Source organism: Anastrepha obliqua, chromosome 4 (assembly GCF_027943255.1).
Source record: "Anastrepha obliqua isolate idAnaObli1 chromosome 4, idAnaObli1_1.0, whole genome shotgun sequence".
NCBI classification, from domain to species: Eukaryota; Metazoa; Arthropoda; class Insecta; order Diptera; family Tephritidae; genus Anastrepha; species Anastrepha obliqua.
In genome coordinates this window covers 10,874,926-10,896,164 of record NC_072895.1, presented here as the reverse complement: position 1 = coordinate 10,896,164, position 21,239 = coordinate 10,874,926, and the positions used below count along the sequence as shown (strand labels likewise).

The 21,239-nt window shown below is 30.3% G+C and overlaps 1 protein-coding gene across 2 annotated transcripts in view; it reads left to right on the top strand.

Annotated features, from left to right (window-relative positions):
* LOC129243668 (uncharacterized) overlaps positions 1–21,239 on the top strand; it is a 160,709-nt gene that overhangs the window by 102,289 nt on the left and 37,181 nt on the right. For both annotated transcript variants that reach the window (XM_054880860.1, XM_054880861.1), the window contains 4 exons: positions 10,791–10,892; positions 11,058–11,207; positions 11,408–11,527; positions 16,139–16,233. In XM_054880860.1, the coding sequence (XP_054736835.1) occupies positions 10,791–10,892; positions 11,058–11,207; positions 11,408–11,527; positions 16,139–16,233 (467 nt within the window). The remainder of the gene's footprint in view (positions 1–10,790; positions 10,893–11,057; positions 11,208–11,407; positions 11,528–16,138; positions 16,234–21,239) is intronic.

The window sequence follows — 21,239 nt, the reverse complement described above, 5'->3', positions numbered from 1 at the left end:
AACAAATTACCCGATATTTATTTACAACATTTGGAGAGAGCAAAGGCAAACATTATTTATGAGACCTTTTTTGCATGCGCTTTTTTGCTTGTTTATAAAATCAAATAGCAGCACGAAATGAAATTTGTGTTTATTTATGTTTGTTTTTCAAATGCGATTTGCTAAACTGCATAAATTATTATTGAGTAGTAAATATATACACATACATATATATTGCACTGTAGGTCAAATTACTACTTTTCCTCTGCGCAATCAATATCAACTAGAAAGCTGTATTATTTGAACCTTGTACCAAGAACTATAAGAAATACATATGGATGCACAAACCGCGTGAAAAAGGGAAAGTAACCCATTAACAACAAAAAAGCGCCAAACTTTTATAAACCGCTGTTTGAGAGCTCTACTGCGCCTGCAGTGGCCAGATAACTGGATTTCTAATGTCGCGCCCCTTACTCGAAACGAACAAAGGCCGATTGAGATTGAAATACGCAAACAAGAGTGAAAATTTATAGGCCATACAATTCGTAAATCTGCGACTGACATGAACAGTATATCCCTAGACGAGAATCCGCAAAGCACTCACCGAAGAGGACGGCCGAAAATAGCATAAAGACGAAGCCTGTTTTGACGAATTCATGACGGCTCGCTCAGTGGCAGTAGATAGAGTAAAAATTTGCAACTCGACCCCCATGGAATTTATTTGCATCGGCTCTTTGCGCACCCAGCCGGCAGGATAGCAAATAATAATAATAATTCACGACTAGTTTTGCAAAAGAAAAACACTATTTACTTTGTTGCTTTAGATATAAGCATTTTTGTTTTTATTTTAGAGAAGCACAAATTTTTCACAGTTTTAAAAGCTTACAGATGGTAGAAATTTCAAATCAATGAAATTTTTTAAAGACCTTTAGGTGGAGTCATGAGTATGAAGAAAAAATTCGATACTTTTTTTTCGAAACTAATTTAAATTATTTTACAAAGCTAATGATGAAGAATTATTACAAAATATTTTAAATTGACTTTAACCAATTACCGAAAAGAAATTTGTTGGAAGGTATATATTTTTTTTTTTTTGGACTCCCCTCAAAAGAAATGTTTTGCGGTGACCATCATATACTTCTGCACTGACACAACTAAAATCAATCAAGCAAAGGGATCTTTAATTTAATAGTAAATTCTATTGGCTCAAAGATTTTTTTCTTCTGAAAATTATCAAAAATAGCAACTTGCAAAAGCTTTCAAGCAAAAAATGATATAATTAATTAAAAAAAGATCAAAAAGTATATAATATAATTATTTAAAAAACAAAATCGAAAATTTTCAAAAAAAACATTTGAAACCGCATTTGCAAGCAACAAATGATATAATTAATTACAAAAAAAAAATTAAAAAAACAAATTTTTAAATTTGTATAATATAATTCTTAAAAACAAAAAAAATGGCAATTTTCCAAAAAAAAAATTTAACTGCATTTCCAAGCAAACAACAATATAATCAATTTAAAAAAATCAGACTTTTTCAAAAAAACTTTTTTTTAACCTTATTTTCAAGCAAAACACTATTAAATTAATTAAAAATAAACCAAAAAATTTCAAAAAAACTTTGTAACCGCATTTTCAAGCCAAAAAAATATAACTAATTAAAACAAATCAAAACTTAAACAAAAAAATTTTAAATTGGTAATAATATAGTTAATTAAAAAAAGCAAACATTTTTCTAAAAATTTCTAATAATATAATTATTTGAAAAATAAAACCGACAATTTTCGAAAAAAAATTTTAACCGAATTTCGAAACACAAAACAATATAATTAATTCAAAAAAATGGAAAAGTTTCAAACAGAAAATTTGTAACCGCATTTCCAAGCAACCACAATATTTATTATATTAAAAAAATCGAAAATTTTCAAAAAAAATTGTAAATTTGTCATGATAGAATTAATTTAAAAAAGAATCAAAAATTTTCCAAAAAAAAATTTTTGCCGAAAAAAAAATTTCAAAATAAATTATAAATTTGTCATAATATAATTAATTAAACAAAAATCAAAAATTTTCCAAAAAAAAAATGTTTACCGAATTTCAAAACAAAAACCAATATAATTAATTAAACAAAAAAAAAAATTTTAATTTTCAAACAAAAAATTTGTAATAAAACAATGTAATTTATTAAAAAAAAATCAAAAAATTTCCAAAAAAAAATTTTACGAATTTCGAAGCAAAAAAAAATTAATTAATTAAAAACAAAAAACAAAAATTTTCAAAAAAAATTTGTAAATTGGCAATAATATAATTAACTGAAAAAAATCAAAAATTTAAAAAAAAAATTGTTAATTTGTCATAATACAATTAATTAAAAAAAATCAAAAATTTTCCAAAAAAAATATTTACCGAAAAAAAAAATTTTAAAATAAATTGTAAATTTTTCATTATAATAATAAATTAAAAAAAAAACATTTGCAAAAAAAATTTGAATTGAATTTCGAAAAAAAATATAATTAATTAAAAAAATTTGTAATAAAAAAACATAATTAATCAAAAAAAAAAAAAACAAATCAAAAATCTTCAAACAAAAAATTTCTAACCGCATTTCCAAGCAAACACAATATTTAAAAAAATCAAAAATTTAAAAAAATGTTTGCCATAATATAGTTAATTAAAAAAAATCAAAAATTTTCCAAAAAAGAATTTTAACCGAATTTCGAAACAAAACAAAAAAAAAATAATGAATTAATTAGAAAAAAAATCAAAAAATTTTCAATAAAAAAAATTGTATCCGCGTTTCCAAGCAAAAAACAATATAATTTATATAATTTTTAAACAAAAACAAAATTTCCAAAAAAATATGTCATTTATCTTATTAAAGGTCCAAAGAATGAACAGTTGAACAAAGGACTTAAAAAAAAAATTTTCAAAAAAATTAAAAAAAAAAAAATTTTTTAATAAAAAATTTTCATTCAAACAAATTTTGTATTCAAACAAATTTTTCAAAAAAATTATTTTTAAATCCTTCGTTCAAGTGTTTTTGGACCTTCAATGGGATAAATGTACATAACATATAAGGTTCATTCAAATCCTGCTAAATCTACAAGTGATGTGTCAAAATGGCACCACCACCATCAACTTCCAATTAGTTAGAGCTCTGGCGATAACTTCAACTTCTCAACTTCTTGAGAATGCCTTTTTAAATTACGTACTTGAGTACTGATACTCTGAAAAGATACAAAGAAAAAACCACACATTTCCCGAAACTCAAATCAACTTATTTAGCAGTTCCTTGTTATGATTACCTTTCTAAGCCAAAGCAAATATTATCACAACGTCTTGAGTGCCTTTGAGTTCAGTCGTCATGAAAGTTTTCCTCTTTGCCAGCTTCTCAACACAATTTGCCACACGTTTTGTTTATAAAAACAATATCATACTGCTGTGTGTGTGTGTGTGTGTAACAACTGTACATTTGCACAAGTCGTTACAAACTACTATGTTGCAAATACTTTTGAAGTAAGCTGCCAAAAATGCAGCCAATTCAAGTGTCCTTTAGAAAACAAAGTATCTACTTGCTTGCGCATTGTGTTGCGAAGAATGCGAAAATTTCATAAAAGTCACATAAACTCATATTTTATTGAGTTGCGTACTTACGTGCATAGTTTGTGCAGGGAAGAGAGAATATTCTGTAAGTGCAGCTCAGTGGTGCAGCACAAGCGAAACAGTCGAAAAATAGTAATTAAGAGCCATATTAGATACACGAGTGCGTAAGTGCCCAGCGGGAAATGCACACGCCGAAAAGCAGTGCTAGTGAAGTTAAAAGTTTGAGATTGAAACGAAGTTCTATGTATTATAAAGGATGGTTAAGTTCAACATCGGCCCTTGAAATTTAACCACCCTATACATACACCTTGATCAAAAATTTCCCGGAACAACCGCCAAATGACGCTCTAAGTCAACCGATTTGAGTTCTTTTTTTTTTTTGTTTTGTGTTTTTGGTTACGTTGCCACATCTGTGATTAACATTTAAGATATTCTAATGAAAACACCTGTTTACGAGTGGCATGAATACTTCAGAAGTGATCGTGAGTCCATCGAGTATAGCGCAGGTCGTGGCAGCCCGCCAACATCGAAGTCTAATGAAACCATCAATGAAGTGAAAGAAAAGTTTATCAATAATTCATGATTTAAAAGGCTCAATCCGACACAACATTCATTAAACGCATCATTACTGTAGACGAGACGTGGCTTTATGAGTACGGCACGCAATACAGATATCAGGCGAGTGAGTGGCGAACTCCGAATGAACGAATGAACCAAGTCTAAAAACCACGTCGTTTTCACCCAAAAAAAAAGCGTTGCTCACGGTTTTTATGGACTCCAACGATATTGTGCACCACGAATTTTTACCAGAAGGTCAGACAGTTAATCGGGATGATTATTTGGAACTTATGAGATGTTTATGTCAAGCAATTCGCCAAAAAAGAAAGGATTTGAGAAAGGGAAAACAAAAAGGATTGAAAGGGAAAACAACTCGTGGATTTTGCACCATGATAACGCACCGTCGCCTAGTACCATAATTATTCATGAATTTTTTACCCAGACCAAATACCCGCGAATACCATCCAACTATCGTTACATTCAACAGATATGATCGACTCAAAAAACCAGTACAGCGGCCGCGTTTCAACAGCTGAAAGGAAGTAAAGGAAAAATCGAAGACGGCTCTGAGGTTATACCAGAAATTCCCAAAAATTTGCTGAGAGTTGAATCAAAATCAAGTGCATTACAGTTGATGGAGGATACTTCGAAGGCAATAATATCACTTTTGAAGATTAAACTTTTATTTTGTATTTGCTGAATATATTCCTTTCTCACAATAAACTCCAATTTACTTAAGAATTACACCCAGGTTATCAAAGTCTCTCTGAGCAGTGTCGTCTCGGAATAAGTCGTGATTTATATGCAAAAATAAATTTAAAAAAAAATAAATAAATAATCGCGTAAATAAAAACTTATTTTGGTCTTTCCGTTTTCTGTTTCCCGTTGACGCCGCTACGCTCTACCACTGCTACACTTTATATAGCTCTTGCTGCCATTAAGTGGATTTTTAATTTCTAGCTATTTCTGTTTTGTTCTTTTACAAATCGCCTCATAGCTACTTCTTTGGCTTTGAGTACAACAACACAACAACGGTCGCGCAACTGCAGGCAAAAATCATAAGTGCAGTGAAGAACTCAAAGAGGGAATCAGGAGAGCTTCAATTGCTACTCATAGGTGAACTTACGGCTGAGCTTACAAGCCTAAAGTGAAGTGTAAAATATCTTGAAGAAAGAGTAGATACAGTGAGACCTGACTGTGCTGAATTAGAGAAAATGCGTTATGACTTTCGCACTCTTAAAACGGAGTTGAGTGCAAATGATTCCCTTAGCGTTGAAGTCTATTACTACGAAGCCAGCTTGATTGCTACGAAAGAGCTGAAATCGCCGCTGATGCATGTACCTGCTGAGCAATATATCTACATATCTCAACCAACCGCTACCTGAAGTCAAGAGCATTTTTCGAATGCGAAAACCTACCAATACACAGACTAACGCTCCGTCAAGGCGAATCTATTAAAGGTGGTGTTGGTAAATCAGCTGATTTGTTTTTTTTTTTTTTGCTGTATCAATTTAGCTGTCAGCATAGAATAAAACAAGGCGAATAAATTTTTTGTTTTCTACTGCGCCAATACCTTGCCGTGACAATCAAACGTACAAAACATTGTTACTGGTCTAGTGCCACCATCTTCAACAAATGTGCCTTGCGCTCCGTTTATTGTGAAGTTCACCTCTCCGAAGGAGAAGTGAGCATTTCTCAAATCGATTATTCTTTTCAATCGCAACAATGACAAATTTCAGGCTTGAAGGTATCAACTTCACTTGGATGATTTGCAGACAAATTATAAAAAACATTATTTGTGGTGTGCGTCTTGTTGTTGTTCCAAAAATAGAGAGACCTACAGTTTTAAGCCGATTGCGAGCAGCAGATGTTCCTTTATAAGGACGGTTTTCATGACAGAAATACACTTAGGGGTTTGCCATTAACTGCCGAAGAGCGATCGCCATTGGAAAACACTTTTTCTATCAGTCTTATCATTGCTGATTGCCCTATTAGAAGGTAGCGTTTGAGCTGAAAAACATCATGCGCACCACATCAGAAGTCGCCGTGCACTATACCCAATAAAACTAGTATTTAGGCTGCTCTGAAGAGTACTGAATTATGGGGTAATGTATTGTTGCAAGGGATGGTTACTAGATGGTTAGTAGATGTCCACTAGTTGATATCTAGATGACACTGAGACAATTATTGGATGGTTACTTTATGACTACTTTTTTTTCTTTTCCTTGTTCACTCGCCTCAATATAAGAGTAGGCTAGATGAACATTCATTTTACAGGAATATAAATCAGCAGGCCAAGTGCATCTGTGCAGATGACAAAAATGTATGTATACACGGCGAATTTCACGTCTACAATTAAAACTTAGAGGGGAAGTATGGATTTGCCCATGCATGGCTATCTAATCTAGAAATTTCGTGCTATAAAGCTTACTCTAAATTTCGTTAGATTAATGCACAAAATGCGCTGGTTTATCATTTTCTCATTACGATTTGGTTTTTGTTGTTGTAGCAGCATAAACATCCCCCCCACATAAATGTGGGGAATGCTGCTCAAGTGACAGTCCTTGGCCGAATATAAATCCGAGTCGTTCCGGTTACGTAGAATCGACTGTCCTTAAAAAGTACTTGGCCATTTGAGAAGCACCAAAGTTGTGCTTGAACAGAAGTCAAACTAAGTTTCAGTTATCACTGATCCATTGTAGCTATCAGCTGAAATGCTTATCTTCTTTAAACTCTCTTCAACAAACAGTTTATTCTTCTTCTACAGTTTATTTAGACCAACTATTGGCTCCCATGTAATTACAGGGTCATAGCCGAACTCACCTTCAGCACTAAAAACAATGCGCATCATGAAATTTAAATGCTTCTTCTCTACCCTACATAATACATATACAAGTATATATATACAAATATCTACTTAAGCGTACATGTTCTTAAACGTTTAACTCCTTTAAAGGCACTTCCTTGCCCAAAACGCCGCTATTCAAGAAAATGCATTAAAGTATATAACACATTAAAGTTGTATAACACATACACACACGCACACTTTCTGAACTAATAAGGCAAGCATTTGAAAGACTTCTCCAAGCGTTGCTTAACACCGCCGGCCTTAAGCGGTAAATGGCAGTGAAGCACGCAAGTTTATGCAACGAAAAAGAGTTGAGTAAAGTAACTTTTTCTCAACTTAACTCCTCATTCTTCATGTCTCAACACGTTTGATTAGTCGAACAATTACCAGTTGCAGTGACGAGTCCTTGCTGCTGCCTAGCGCAGGCGAACCCCTGCATTTTGTTAGATATTTATCTGCATTTTTAGCCACTTTACCTCAGAATGTTTAGCGATTTTAATGTTAGTTACTTTGTTTATTGCGTTTGTCTGCATTGAAAAATGTGCTGGTGGCACGCGAATGCAATGTTCTGGAATTCACGGCCTCACATGCAGAGGTCAGAAATGTAAGAAAGCAGCATTTATTTGTAAGCTCTTATGGGGTACAGATGTCCGCCATAAATATCGCTTATTTACTTTAATAGTGCCATAACACAAAAACATTTTTTTTTTCGATATGTTTGCAGAAATTACAATAAGGTCTTTTTATTTAGAAAACAAAAGAATAAAAAATAAATAATTGGCACGTACATTTCTGTTAGATGTTTCCTTTATGGACGTAGTCTGGTCAAATACAAATTTTTTATAAATATTTTTAAGAATTTTTTTTTAAGAAAATAAAATGCTATCGTCTTGATTATATAGTATGTTATTATTGACATCAAATAGCATACAAAAACATTTTTTTTAAATAGTTTTTTGTAGTAGGGTGACACCAAAGTAAGCGTCTTAAAAAAAGGATTTTGGGACATCTAAACGAAAAAGTTCAACTGATTATTATTCTGTAAGCTTGTCATTCTGGCAGGTGTGACAATGGGAAAATTTTTTTCAAAAATAACAAAATGGCACACTTTTGAAAACATACCAAAACAAATCCTAAAAATATCTATAAAAAATGAGTATTTGACCAGACTACGCCCTTTATATGCTTTCCTCTTTTTATATGCTGTGTAAAAAATGTATACAGTATCTCGTTAGATGGAAATATGTATTTACTGTATTGTATTTATTATAATAATTGTATTTACTTTCACTCAGGCAAATTATATAAAATGGGAAATTTAAAGAGGTTTTTCTCGACATTTTGATTTTTTGAGTTATGGCTCTATTGAAGTAAATGAGTGAAATGTGGATATGTATTTGCATTAATGTGAAATATTAGTTCACAATTTTCGTACTTATTAAATTAGGGTGAGAAATTCCTAACTTTACATGGCACATTTACTACTACCTAATATTTATAACTCAACAAGCGAATCTTAATTTCACTGGCGAATATGTAATCTTCATTTCATAGCTGAAAATAGACCTCCTTAGTTTTACAAAAATTGTTTTTCAAGTGAAACTTCTTAGGCGTCAATGGACAACTAAGAATGGAGCGTAAAATTTCAAGGCCATGCAACGTTTTGGGCATTTTCGTTCCGCGAGAGAGAAAAAAGATATAACGTAGAGGAAAAGAAGAGAGAGAGATATACCTTATCTATATATTAGATGCACCTTAACCTATTTTTCCTATGGTTTTCCTTGTTGTTGCTAATTTCCTGTGAGAAATAACACTGCTTACTTTTTGGCGCTTGTTTGTTGGAGCAAACTTCTAGGAAATATATTTTTGGTGCCTACTTTTTGGAGCGTTTTTATCCCAATTTTTTTGACGTGTTTTTTTTTGTTCCTACTTTTTGGCGCTTATTTCCGTTTCCTGGCTAGTGCTTGTGCGTACTATGAAGTGCTATTCGTTCCGGCGTCGGATTTATTGGTATTGCCTTGGGCTAATTTGTGTCGTTGCTGCGGTCCTGGAATCGCTGCGTTTGTGCGGGTGATAAACGCTCGGAGTAGTACGCGTAGTTGCCACGGTTTGTGTCTGGCGTTTACCTACACCGGTCGACCCTTCTCCGTTTTTTGCGAATTTCGTCTATTTGTATTCTCTGCAAATGTTGTGAATTTATTTAAAAATATATTCTTTCTCTCTCTCTCTCTCGTGCTCTCTCCGGTCTCTCCCTCTTTCTTTGTCTGCCTTAAAAGTTTCACTTCTGTTATGTGTAATACGCTACACGCACTTTTTTTTTTGCTTTTCTTTTGCGCCAATATCTTACCCAATTGCAGTAAGCCTTTCGCCTATCATAAGCAGCCGAGTTAGTAGCCGTCGTGCAGCTGAATTAATTGATTTGTAGAAAAGAAAAAATTGTCACCTATTTTGTTTCAATTATTTGTTTACTTAACAAAGACTTGCCATATGGTTAAAATTGGCATCTTTCTATATTTAATTAGAAAAATTTTTATAATTTTTCCTATTTTCCATGGAGAATTTTCCTTAGTGGTTCTTTGTCAAATGAAAAATAAGTGGAAGGTAAACAAATCAGAACTGAGGTGTTTATAATTTTTTGCTTTTTTACAATTAGAGTTAAAGTGTCTAACTGCTCCACCAATTTAAATATTTCAATATTTTTTAATCACATTTCCATTTATTGCAATAGCGCTCAAAATCAAAGCCGTCGGCTAACCATTCAAAGCGAGAAGTCACATAAATTGAAAACGGCATAAAACGAGATACTCCTAATTCCCTTTTTGCACGAATTTGATTCAACACGAGTTGTAAAGAAAAAATCTTTTTTTACTCGATTTTCAATATTTTAGGAATTTTTCTTGAATCTAATAAAGCAAATAGAGTGAGATTTTACGACGCATTTACTAAAAATCTCTGAAAGGCATTATTTATTTCTAATTTATGTCTTATAATATTTTTAATGAATTAAAATGTGTAGACACGAAATAAATTCTTAACTGAACTCTAAAAAGAATTTCTTAATATTGTTTTCATTCTTTTTTTAAACCAATTTTTTACACAAATTTTTTGGGAACGTATCTATAGTGCAAAAAAAGAGATAGTGAGAGTGTGTACTTGAATTGAATTTGAAGTGTCTAGTAAATATGTTCAGTTGTATATATCAAAAACTCTCTTTTTTCTTATAATTGCTCTGTGCTTTCTAAATCATTGTAGCGATTGCAAATTATTCCAAGATTTATTTCTAAATATGTATTTGGATGTCCTTCATAAGAGCAAATACTCCGATTATTTCTCATGAATAAATACGTATGTACATACTCGTATATTTATGTGAAAAACACCGAAAATGGCAAAATTTTCTCAATGGTTTGCAAATTTCCAATAGATAAATCATAAAAATCCTGCCCTAATTTAATTGTCTCGCAATCAGTCGTATTCATGGTTGGCGATTATAATTTGTTACTTGAAAAAAAAATAATAAACTCTCCAGCTGGTTTCCTGGCATGTCCCTGGGTGTACATTAAAATTCAATACAAGTGATTTTGTCTTATTTCATTATCCTCTCATTTAACTTCGGCCTTCAGTTAAAAGCATCGGCCTAACAACTTTACCGTTCAATTAGGTCAGTTAAAATATTCACACCACCACTGCTCAAGATTTAACTGCCCAATAGCCAACTATTACTAGCAACACTTTTTTTCTTTGACTTTTTCGTTACAAACCACCACTAATCATTTATTATTCTCAACTTGTTGTTGCAGTTATGGTTCACCACATCATAGTCGTTCGCAGTCGGTGAAAACACCGGGCAGTCGTGCGTCAGGACGTCCCAATCAACTATGTCTGCCACAACAGCGTTCGCGGTAAGTCTGCGACCATTGTCTGAGCACTTGCTTTACCATTAACAGTAACAATGTCCGCTTGTGCGGCAAATTTACATTTTTCCCCCCTCTTTACTCACTTACATACATACATACTTGTCGTTTATAGTTGATATTTACTTTGTTTTTTTCTTATGTTACCTACAGCGTCGCTTCAATGCCAAATACCGGCGTCGAGGAGGAGTACTATAGACTGAGACATTTTTCCATCACTGGCAAAGGTGTAGTAAATCGCGGTGATTCGCTGAAGAGTCGACGTAGTCGCTCGAACAACAGTGTAGCGAGCTCAAATTCGAGGTGAGTAGCAATTTTAATGTAATTTAAAACTAAGGCAGTTCAACAGGGGGATACAGATGAAAGAGATGAGTTAAATGGATTAATATGATGCCTCCTCGCTTTTTATTATAAACATTGAATATTGTATATATTTGGCTTTGATTATTTCTACTGCTTTTTTTGTGCTGCTTTTTTATTTATTTTGTTTGTTTTTTGCACAGCACGGAGCACTTGACCGCCGCCCAAATTCCAGCACCGAATTCGGCACGCACATCGGCCACCTGCAGCTTAGCATCCAGCCGTGAGAGCAGCACCTCAAATCCAGGCAGTGGACCATACAGGTGAGTTTTGTTATAGATTTTTGGGACCGGTCAATTTAAATGTTTTCAAATTGAGGGGAAAAGTTGAAATGAACTGAGTTAAAGTGGATTATAGGTATTTGTGTGCAGGAGTACAGAAAATGTGTTAATTGATATTGTATTATAGCCACGCGTTGAGTGAATTTGATTAGTACGAGTTAAATCGAAGAAAATTAAATATTTGGCTAGGTAAAGTTGCATGCATTCTATTTTAAAAATGAAAAGTTATAAAATCGCTTAAAGTAAACAAAACATGTATATGGGGAAGGATTAACATTAGTTAGTTAAGTCAACTTTACTTGGATTATGACAGTCTATCTTGGCGTACCTCGGACGATCCACTTGCCTTTAGTGTTGACGTAGATATTTAGAGCATTTAGGCCAAATGATATACAAAAAAAAACAATTACTGGAAGATATGAAGAATTTCAAATTCCTATCATCTCTATATACTTATTTACATATATACATATAAGTATAAATATGTATGTGTTATGCCTTTGTTAGTTGGACGAAAAGTATAAACTGCGGTAGCTCGATTCAAGTATTTTTAACATTGTTGTAAATATGTCTGAAACTTAATTCACTTGCAGGCTTGAGAATAATAACAAATAAGCTGACAAAATTAAAAAAAAAAATTTATAATTTTGCGATTTATTCAATGTTGCAAATTTTGGTATAGAATTGTTTAAATTGAAGCATTTTCGTTACATTTTAATAATTTGTTTTTTTTAATTTTTAAGCTAAAATAAACTTTTCAAAAAATTTTGTGTAAAAAAAATAATTTTTAGTTCAAAAAATGTTTAGTTAAAAAAAAATCGTCGTTTTAGTTAAACAATTTTTTTTTTTCGAAATTAAAAAAAAAAGCAAGTTCAAAATTTTCTTAGCTTTTAATGTGTAACACTTTTATATATTTTTTTAATAATTTTTACACTGAAATTAACTTTTTAAAATTTAATTTTTTATTAATTTAATTTAATTTTTTAAAATGTTTGCTTTTCCTTTGCAAAATTTTTTTTCCTTTTTGTGTCCTTTTATAAAAGTAAAAAAAAAATATTAGTTTAACATTTTTAATTAAGAAAAATTTTTATTTCGAAATTAAAAAAACACAAGTTCAAAATTTTCTTAGTTTTTATTGTGTAACCTTTTATATATTGTTTTATAATTTTTGAACTAAAATTAACTTTTTAAAATTTTAGGTTTTATTAGTTTAATTTAACTTTTTAAAAACACATGTTTCTTATTTAAAAATGTTTGCAAAAAATGTTTCCTTTTTTTGTATCATTGTAAAAACGTCAAGTTCATATTTTTTTAGATAATAAATTAATTATTTCGTTAAAAATGTTTGAAAAAAATTATTTTTGCCATTTTAAGAAAGTTAAGTTAATAGTTTTTTGAAAAATAAATATATTTTTTATTTAAAAATATTTGGGAATTTTTTTTTTCTATTTTGTAATTTTTAAAAAAGGCAATTTGAAAGTTTTCTTAGTTTTTAAAGTGACATATCTTCATTTAAGTTTACCATACTAAACTTTGTTTTAATTTCTTAGGGTAGAATATAAAAAATATATTTTTTGGGAAACAAAGTTATTTTTGGGTAAAACGTTTGAGAATTTTTTTTTTTTGCCATTTTTGAAAACGTCAACCCTGAAAATCTTCCTTGAGGATTTTTAACATTAACATTTTTATAATCTTTTTTTAACTTTTTAAGATAGACTACAGTTTTTAAATGAAATATTTTTTAAAGAAAATAAAATTTTTTCGGTAAAAATGTTTGAGAATTTTTTTTTTGCGATATTGAAAATGATAATTCGAAAATTTTTATGTATCGTTTTTTAATGTGAAATATTTTCCTTTAATTTTACGATTTGGATATTTATTTTTTTTTATTTTTTTGGTAAAAAAATTATTGTTTATTTCAAAAAGTGTGAAATTTTTTTTTTTTAATTTTAAAAGTGACCAATTTGAGAATTTTCTTAGTTTACCATACTTTATTTTTTTTATTTCTTAGGTTAGAATATAAAAAATATTTTTTTTTGGGAAACAAAGTTATTTTTGGGTAAAACGTTTGAGGATTTTTTTTTGTCATTTTTGAAAACGTCAAGCTAAAAATTTTCCTTGAGGGTTTTTAGAGTGAAGAATCTTTCTTTCATTTTAACATTTCTATAATTTTTTTTTTAACTTTTTAAGATAGAATACAGTTTTTAAGTGAAATATTTTTTAAAGAAAATTAAATGTTTTCGGTAAAAATGTTTGAGAAATTTATTTTTTATATTTGAAAATTACAATTTGAATATTTGTATAAAGCGTATTTAAATGTGAAAGATTTTCGTTTAATTTTAACATTTTTATATTTCTTTTCAATTTTTGAGCTAAAATAAACTTGAAAAATTTTTTTTTGGAAAAAAATTATTGCTTAGATAAAAAAAATTATTTTATAATTTGTAAAAACGACAATTTGAAAATTTTTTTAACTTTTTAAGGTAGAATACAGTTTTTAAATAAAATATTTTTTTAAGAAAATAAAATTTTTTTGGTAAAAATATTTGAGAATTTTTTTTTTATATTTGAAAATTACAATTTGAAAATTTGTATAAAGCGTATTTAAATGTGAAAGAGTTTCGTTTAATTTTAACATTTTTATACTTCTTGTTAATTTTTGAGCTAAAATAACCTTTTTAATATTTTTTTTTTTTTTTGAAACAAAAATATTAATTAATTAGTTCAAAATGCTCGAAATTTTTTTTTGTAATTTGCCAAAAAGAAAATTCCAAAATTTTTTTAGCTTTTTAAGGCAGAATACAGTTTTTAAATAATTAAAATATTTTTTACAGAAATTTTAATTTTTTTGGTAAAAATGTTTGAGAAAAATTTGTTTTTGTTGTATCATATTTCAAAATGACAAGTTGAAAACTTTTATATAGCGTTTTTCAATGTGAAACATTTTCATTTAATTTTAGCATTTTTATAGAAATATATAATAGGTCTATGAATAAGTTCGTGCGGTTTTTTTCGAAATTTGAATTTCGGATCATTCCCATGGCTTTTAAACGTTTGGAAATGGTTGATTGATCAACTCCCAAAGTTTTTGCAACCTCTTCTTGCGTTTGAGCCGGATCTTGATCGAGCAATTCCTCCAATTCGGTATCCATGAACTTTGGCGGCGCGGCCAAAATCACCACTTTTAAAGCGTGCAAACCACTTCTGGCACGTTCGCTCAGCTAGAGCATGCTCACCATAAACTTCCACCAAGATACGATGACTTTCGGCTGCTTTTTTCTTCATATTAAAATAATGAAGAAGAATTCCCCGCAAAAACACATTATTTGGCACGAAATTCGACATTTTCAAGTGTGGTAAAAATATTGTTGTTTACGCTTCAAATAAAAAACTTATACTGACGTTTGTGCCTTACGACAGTAGCTCTCCAATGAATGTTTGGAAATGTGGATCGATGGAATAATAATCAAGTTACGCCATCTGTTGTAAAACCGCACGAACTTATTTTTTTAATTTTGAGCTAAAACACATTTAAAAAAAAAATTTTAGGAAAAAAAATATTTGCTTAGTTCAAAAAGTTTGCAATGTTTTTTTTTGTAATTTGTAAAAATACTATTTGAAAATTTTCTAAATTTACCATAATATATTTTTTATTTCTGAAGCTAAAATATAAATAACTTTTTTTTTGCGATAAAATTTTTTTTTTTTTTTTTGCTTAAAACGTTTGAAAAAAATTTGTTTGCCCTTTTTGAAAACGCCAACTTGAAAATAGACTGTTTAGAGTGAGCATCTTAGTCTTATTTTACCATTTTTATACAATATTTTTAATAAGATTTTCGACTACAAAATAAAAAATATATTTTATGCAAAAAAATGTTTGCCATTTATAAAAAACAGAAAAGAATGCTTTCTAAAGATTTTTAAGGAAATTGTTTTTTTTTCGAAAACAAAAGTATTTCGAAAAAAATTTTTTCAAAAACAATTTTTTTTTAAATATATCCTGAGCTTAAAAACAAAGAAACTAAACTAAAAAGAAATTATTTCACTTAAAAAACTCTATCAAAATATTACACTTACCATTAAATGAATCTAAAATTATAAAATTGTTATCGAAATTTTTCAGTTTACATCTACTTAAGCCAGCAAAAAAACTAATTCTGAAAAAAACTTACGACAATGTCCAAAATATTTCGATAACTGCGCAAAAAACCAACGTTCAGCGGAAGCGTAGACGTGAAAAGTAGGCAGGAAGCAAATATATTCGTGTCCCTATGAAGCAGATTTTTTGTTTAATAAAGAACAAAAAATTTAATAATCCAAAATTATAAAAAATTAATAATTAATAATTAAAATAATGAAATTTGCGCTGTAAACTTCAGAAAAACAAAACATTGTTTTGTACGTTTCTTTGGCTAGTTAGTAATTTACTAAAACTCTACAGCGCGTTGTGTTTGAATTTGGTTTGCTTTCGCATGTCTCAGTGATCTCGAATTTCTAAAACAAAAAAATGTAGTTGCATAGTGTATTTAATAGCACCATTTTCTTAGTTTTATAAAACTACAAACATTTCCTTTGTTTCTTCCACATATTCAGAGTACTCATGCTCGGCGGCCCAGCAGTGGGCAAAAGTTCGCTGGTCTCACAATTCATGACTTCTGAGTATTTACATGCCTATGACACAAGTATTGGTGAGTACACAAATACATGCTTTGAATAGTTTATAATATTAAAATACTACTAACAAAAAACAAAAAAAAAAAAACATTTAAAATAAAACTCAAAGAAAAACTAACCATTCGATTAAACATAAGAACGAAATCTTAAATTCTACCACTAACCCTATTAAGTGTACCCATCCACTCATTTGTTGTTGTTTTCTGTGCGCATCGCTTACATAAAATTGTAACTAAAATTGAAAGTAAATTTATTATTTCATAACTTTTGCTTCATTTGCAGTTATTTAATTAGATTTTACACTGCTTTTGTGACAGGCGCATTTAGCATCACGTAATAACTTATAGTGGATGTGCCAGTGACTGTGTCTGTTTCTGTGTCTGTGTATGTCTCTGTCTATGTGTCTGTCTCAGTCTCTGTGTCTGTGTCTGTCCGATTGTGCTGTCTGATTGTCCACTTCTTTTATGATTTTCATTTTAAATGTCAACATTTTAATTTGAGTATATCATCAGCTAGTCTTGATTTTTCCTATGTGTGCGTGTGTATGTTTACTCTACATTTGAAACCTTGCATCGGTCATAGTCCCTGGCAAGTCACAATTCGCAGAGCTATCAAAATCACACCACATCTACACCCAGTCCTTCATCCATTTTGCACTTTGTGTATGTTACACCCTGTGGCGCTCATTTTTTTTTTTTGTTTTTTTTTGTTATTCACTATTTCTCTCTTTACGCGTACGCACTGGTCGCGCATTTATTAAAATTTAATTTGTGTTTTAAGTTTAGTGCTTTCTCACATTCATATTTTTTAAATGCTTACAAGGATTTATTTTTTATTATTTGCATATTTGAATTTTATTACATTTCACTTCTTTAACTTTTAGCTTGAATTTCATATTAAGTTGGGTTAGGTGAGGTTTAGCAGCACTTGGACCACGAAATGGGTCCGTTGTGAGTTAATTTCATATTCATTTTTAATTAAATTTTTTTGTCATATTTTTATTCCTAAAGAACGTACTTGCAAAAAAACATAAATGCTTGCAAAATTTTTTTTCCATTTTTATGGCATTTTACGAGTGTATTTCGTATGCGCGTTCGTTGGCAGGTATGCCGTTGGCTGTGAGAATTTGAAATTTGTAATATTTCACACTGTCTCACTTCAACGGATTACTTTTAAGTAACAAAGTGCATACATTTCAAAAATACGTGATGCAATTAGGGACACTAAACTCATGCGAAATAGCCGGCATTCAATTTTATTTGAGATAAATCGAGGATAAAGTATTTTCAATTTTAAATTCAATTAAAAATATTTATTAGGAGCTGTGCTAAATTTCGAAAATATTGAGCATTTAGAGTTAATACTTATTTGCAATCGTGGCTTACTGATAACAGTGGACAGCCAAAACTAAGAGGGGCTCCAGATAAAAAGTTATTATGAATTAAAGAATGAATGAAAATGAGATTGGTGCTCTCTACTCATCTCGGTGCCTCATCGAAACCCAGCTGTAGAGTAGTACACAGAGAGTGCATGAGAGAGAGAGAGAAAGAATATATTTCTAAATAAATTCACAACATTTGCAGAGAATACAAATATACAGAGAATACAAATATACAAAATCGACCGGTGTAAGTAAACGCCAGGCACAAACCATGGCAACAACGCGCACTACTCCGAGCGTTTATCACCCGCACAAACGTAGCGATTCCAGGACCGCAGTAATGGCACAGAATACCGCAAGGCAATACCAATAAATTCGACGCCGGAATGGATAGCACTTTATAGTACGCACAAGCGCTAGCCAGGAAACGGGAATAAGCGCCAAAAAGTAGGCACTAAAAAACGTCAAAAAAATTGGGACCAAGATATATATAAGGTATAGCTCTCTCTCTCTCCTTTTCCTCTACCTTATATCTTTTTTCTCTCTCGCGGAACGAAAATGCCCAAAACGTTGCATGGCCTTGAAATTTTACTCTCCATTCTCGCTCGTCCATCGACGTTTAAGAAGTTTCACTTCAAAAACAACTAAGATAGAGCTCGGTTGGGTTGAGAGGATGCACCTCAAACGCTGGCAACGCTTTCAGTGCAATCTGACTGTCGCTCAGCAGGGTAATTTGCTCATTCCGGTGGTTGCTGTCTTAGTTGATATCAGTGAATTGACAGTCGGGATACGCTTCTGCCCGAAAGATGCTTGAAACACTAGCCAATGGTCCGCTTTGTTTTAAGGTCATGTATTGTAGCGCCTATGCCTCAGGTGTCTTCGAGCCATCTGTATGCCAATGTGGGGTACACTCTTCCAGTTTTCATTCAAATGCAGGTGTACTCGAGCTTAATATTTCAGCCAGTTCTAACCTGAATTTCTTCGCAAATATAATAACCTTAAAGATATCTTCGAAATATACGATGGAAACGTCTTGTTGAGGCCATATGCTCCCGAAAGGAGTGAATAAGGAAAACAAAAAAAAAAAACAAAAAAAAACAAAAAAAATTCCTTAGTCGTGTTAAACAGGGTGTGCCTGTCCGCATCGCTGAATAACTAACTGATTTGGTGTCAGCTAGGGCATCGACGCCGTAGCAGCTGTAGGGCAGATGCGCATCGCTCGCGTGGTGCAAAAGCCCCTATGCAAATTTCATGCTTTTGGGATACTTTTTTGGAAGAACTTTGCTTTAATGAGTGCTCAAACTCAGAATCCACAGCAAATAGTGTCAGATTTTTGATGCATTTCTTATTCGGCAATCAAGTGTGAATTTCAAATAATAAAAGCGGCAATTTTGACGATTAACGAAGTCATTAAAGTGAAAATGAGTTTGAACGCTCATTGCGTTAGCGAAAAATCAACGCTATAATACGCCAAATCATCATTCTCGGATAATCTGTCGCCACTTATCAATGTTTAATAATTCGTACAACAAAATCTCCTCACTCTACTCAGTCATAAGCCATCCCTCCGGCGATCAATTGAACTTTGAATGCATGAAGTCGCAGTTCTTTTAAGTGCAAGTTTATGTAGGACAACAGTGGTACATAAAATACGTAGAAATACCTTTTTTAATTAAGTTTTTTTTAGATTATTTCCCTTCATTTATACATTTCAGTTGTTTTTGCGCTCACTTTATGCATTTTCCTAGTCCATAAACACACCTTGGCTACTGGCCACTGCGTAGTATCCCTCGTGTGCTTAACCACACATGGTCGGGCACACAAATACATCTACCTACTATATGTAGTTATGTATGTGTACTGACGTGTGTGTATGGCCAGACGCAGCACTATAAACGCTAGAAAACAAAAAAAAAAAAATCAAATCAGCGATTTATTGTTAGCTGGCTGCACTTGCCGCATGTCCTTTGTGTCTGTACCCAGTCTGGTTAGCAATCACAAGCCAAAATATTAACATGCCGTTATTTACTATCTTGTTTGTTTTTGTATTTGTATTGCGTCTATGCGTATTTGCTTTGTTTATAAATTTTACTGCTTTAGTTTCATTATTTTCTTCTTGCCTCAAAGCAATCTGTTTTACTTGAATTTATTTTGTGCGAATTATTCAAATTCAAGAAATTTCTCTGTACTTTTGCCAATTAAATTTTGTTTAGCGCAGTTTTTATACGATTTTTTATTATTTTTGGTTTTTTTTTTGTTTTCTTCAAATTTAATTTCGCTATTTTTTGGGATTGCTGCTTTGCAAAATTGTATTCATCATGCGCATTTATTACTTTTTTACTGTCAAATGATCAAATTAATTTGAAATCTCCACTCATTACTCGAAGAACAGAAAATCTGTTGAATAAACTGCAGAATCAAAAAATTGCTTAATTATAAAATACATTACGTCAATATCCATTTTCTCTTCACGATTGCGTATTTACAAGTTCTTCTTCTACTGATTTTCTCGTTTTCTTCCATTTTTTCAACAAAACTGCGTATCTATCAACACAATAACAAATAACAAAAGAAAAAAATGGTTGGTGTTTTATTGCAAACACAAAAATACAATTTATTTAAACTGAATGCGTGGCGAACATTTTTTAAATTACATTGTGCATAAAAAATTAGATTGTCTGGCTTTGCGTAAAAATAATACGCACAATATTTTATAAAAAATATAAAAAAAATAAATACTTAAAAAATAATAAAAAAATAAAATTAACAATCGTACTTTGAAAAATAAAAAAAATTTATAATTATAAATAAATAAAATGCACTCAAATCAAACTCAATAATTAAAAAATAATAACAAAATCAATTAAAACAAAATTACCAAAAAACTAAAAATAATACAATATATAAAAAAATACTTTCATTTAAATATCCATAATAACAAATTATAAAAATTAACAAAAATCAATAAAAAACATATTACAAAATTTAAATAAAATATCGTACAAATGAAAAATTTGACAAAAATTAATAAAACATTTAAATAATACTAAACTAAAATAAAAAAAAAATTTAACTTCAAAAATTTCGATAAAATCCAAATTTTAAACTTTAACAAAAAAACTTTTCAAATATTAAAAACATCATTAAAACTAGAAAAAAAATCATTTATTAACAAAATCAATAACAACAACATATAACAATTAACAAACCTTAAACCTTGAAAATATAAAAAAATTAATAATATAAAAAATTCAACGTTGAACAAAATCAATAAAAATCATATTATAAAACTTAACAAAAAAGATGCAAATATTGAACAAATGAAAAAAAATTAAAAAATAAATAAAAAAATGTAAATAAAAACAACTAAAATGCAAAAAAAAACTAAAAAATTCAATTACTATATTAAAAAAATTACATAAATGCATTTAAATTTTTAAAAAACTTTAAAATATATTGAAAACGAAAATGCTTATATACTTTATACTTGTGCAAAAAAAAAAAAACACAAAATTCTGCATCACAATATTTTACATATTTAAAAAATTTAAATTATTTATTATAAACAACTATCAATATAACGGTCAAATAATAAATTTTAAAACTAAATTAAATTTTAAATTAAATGTTTCATCAAAA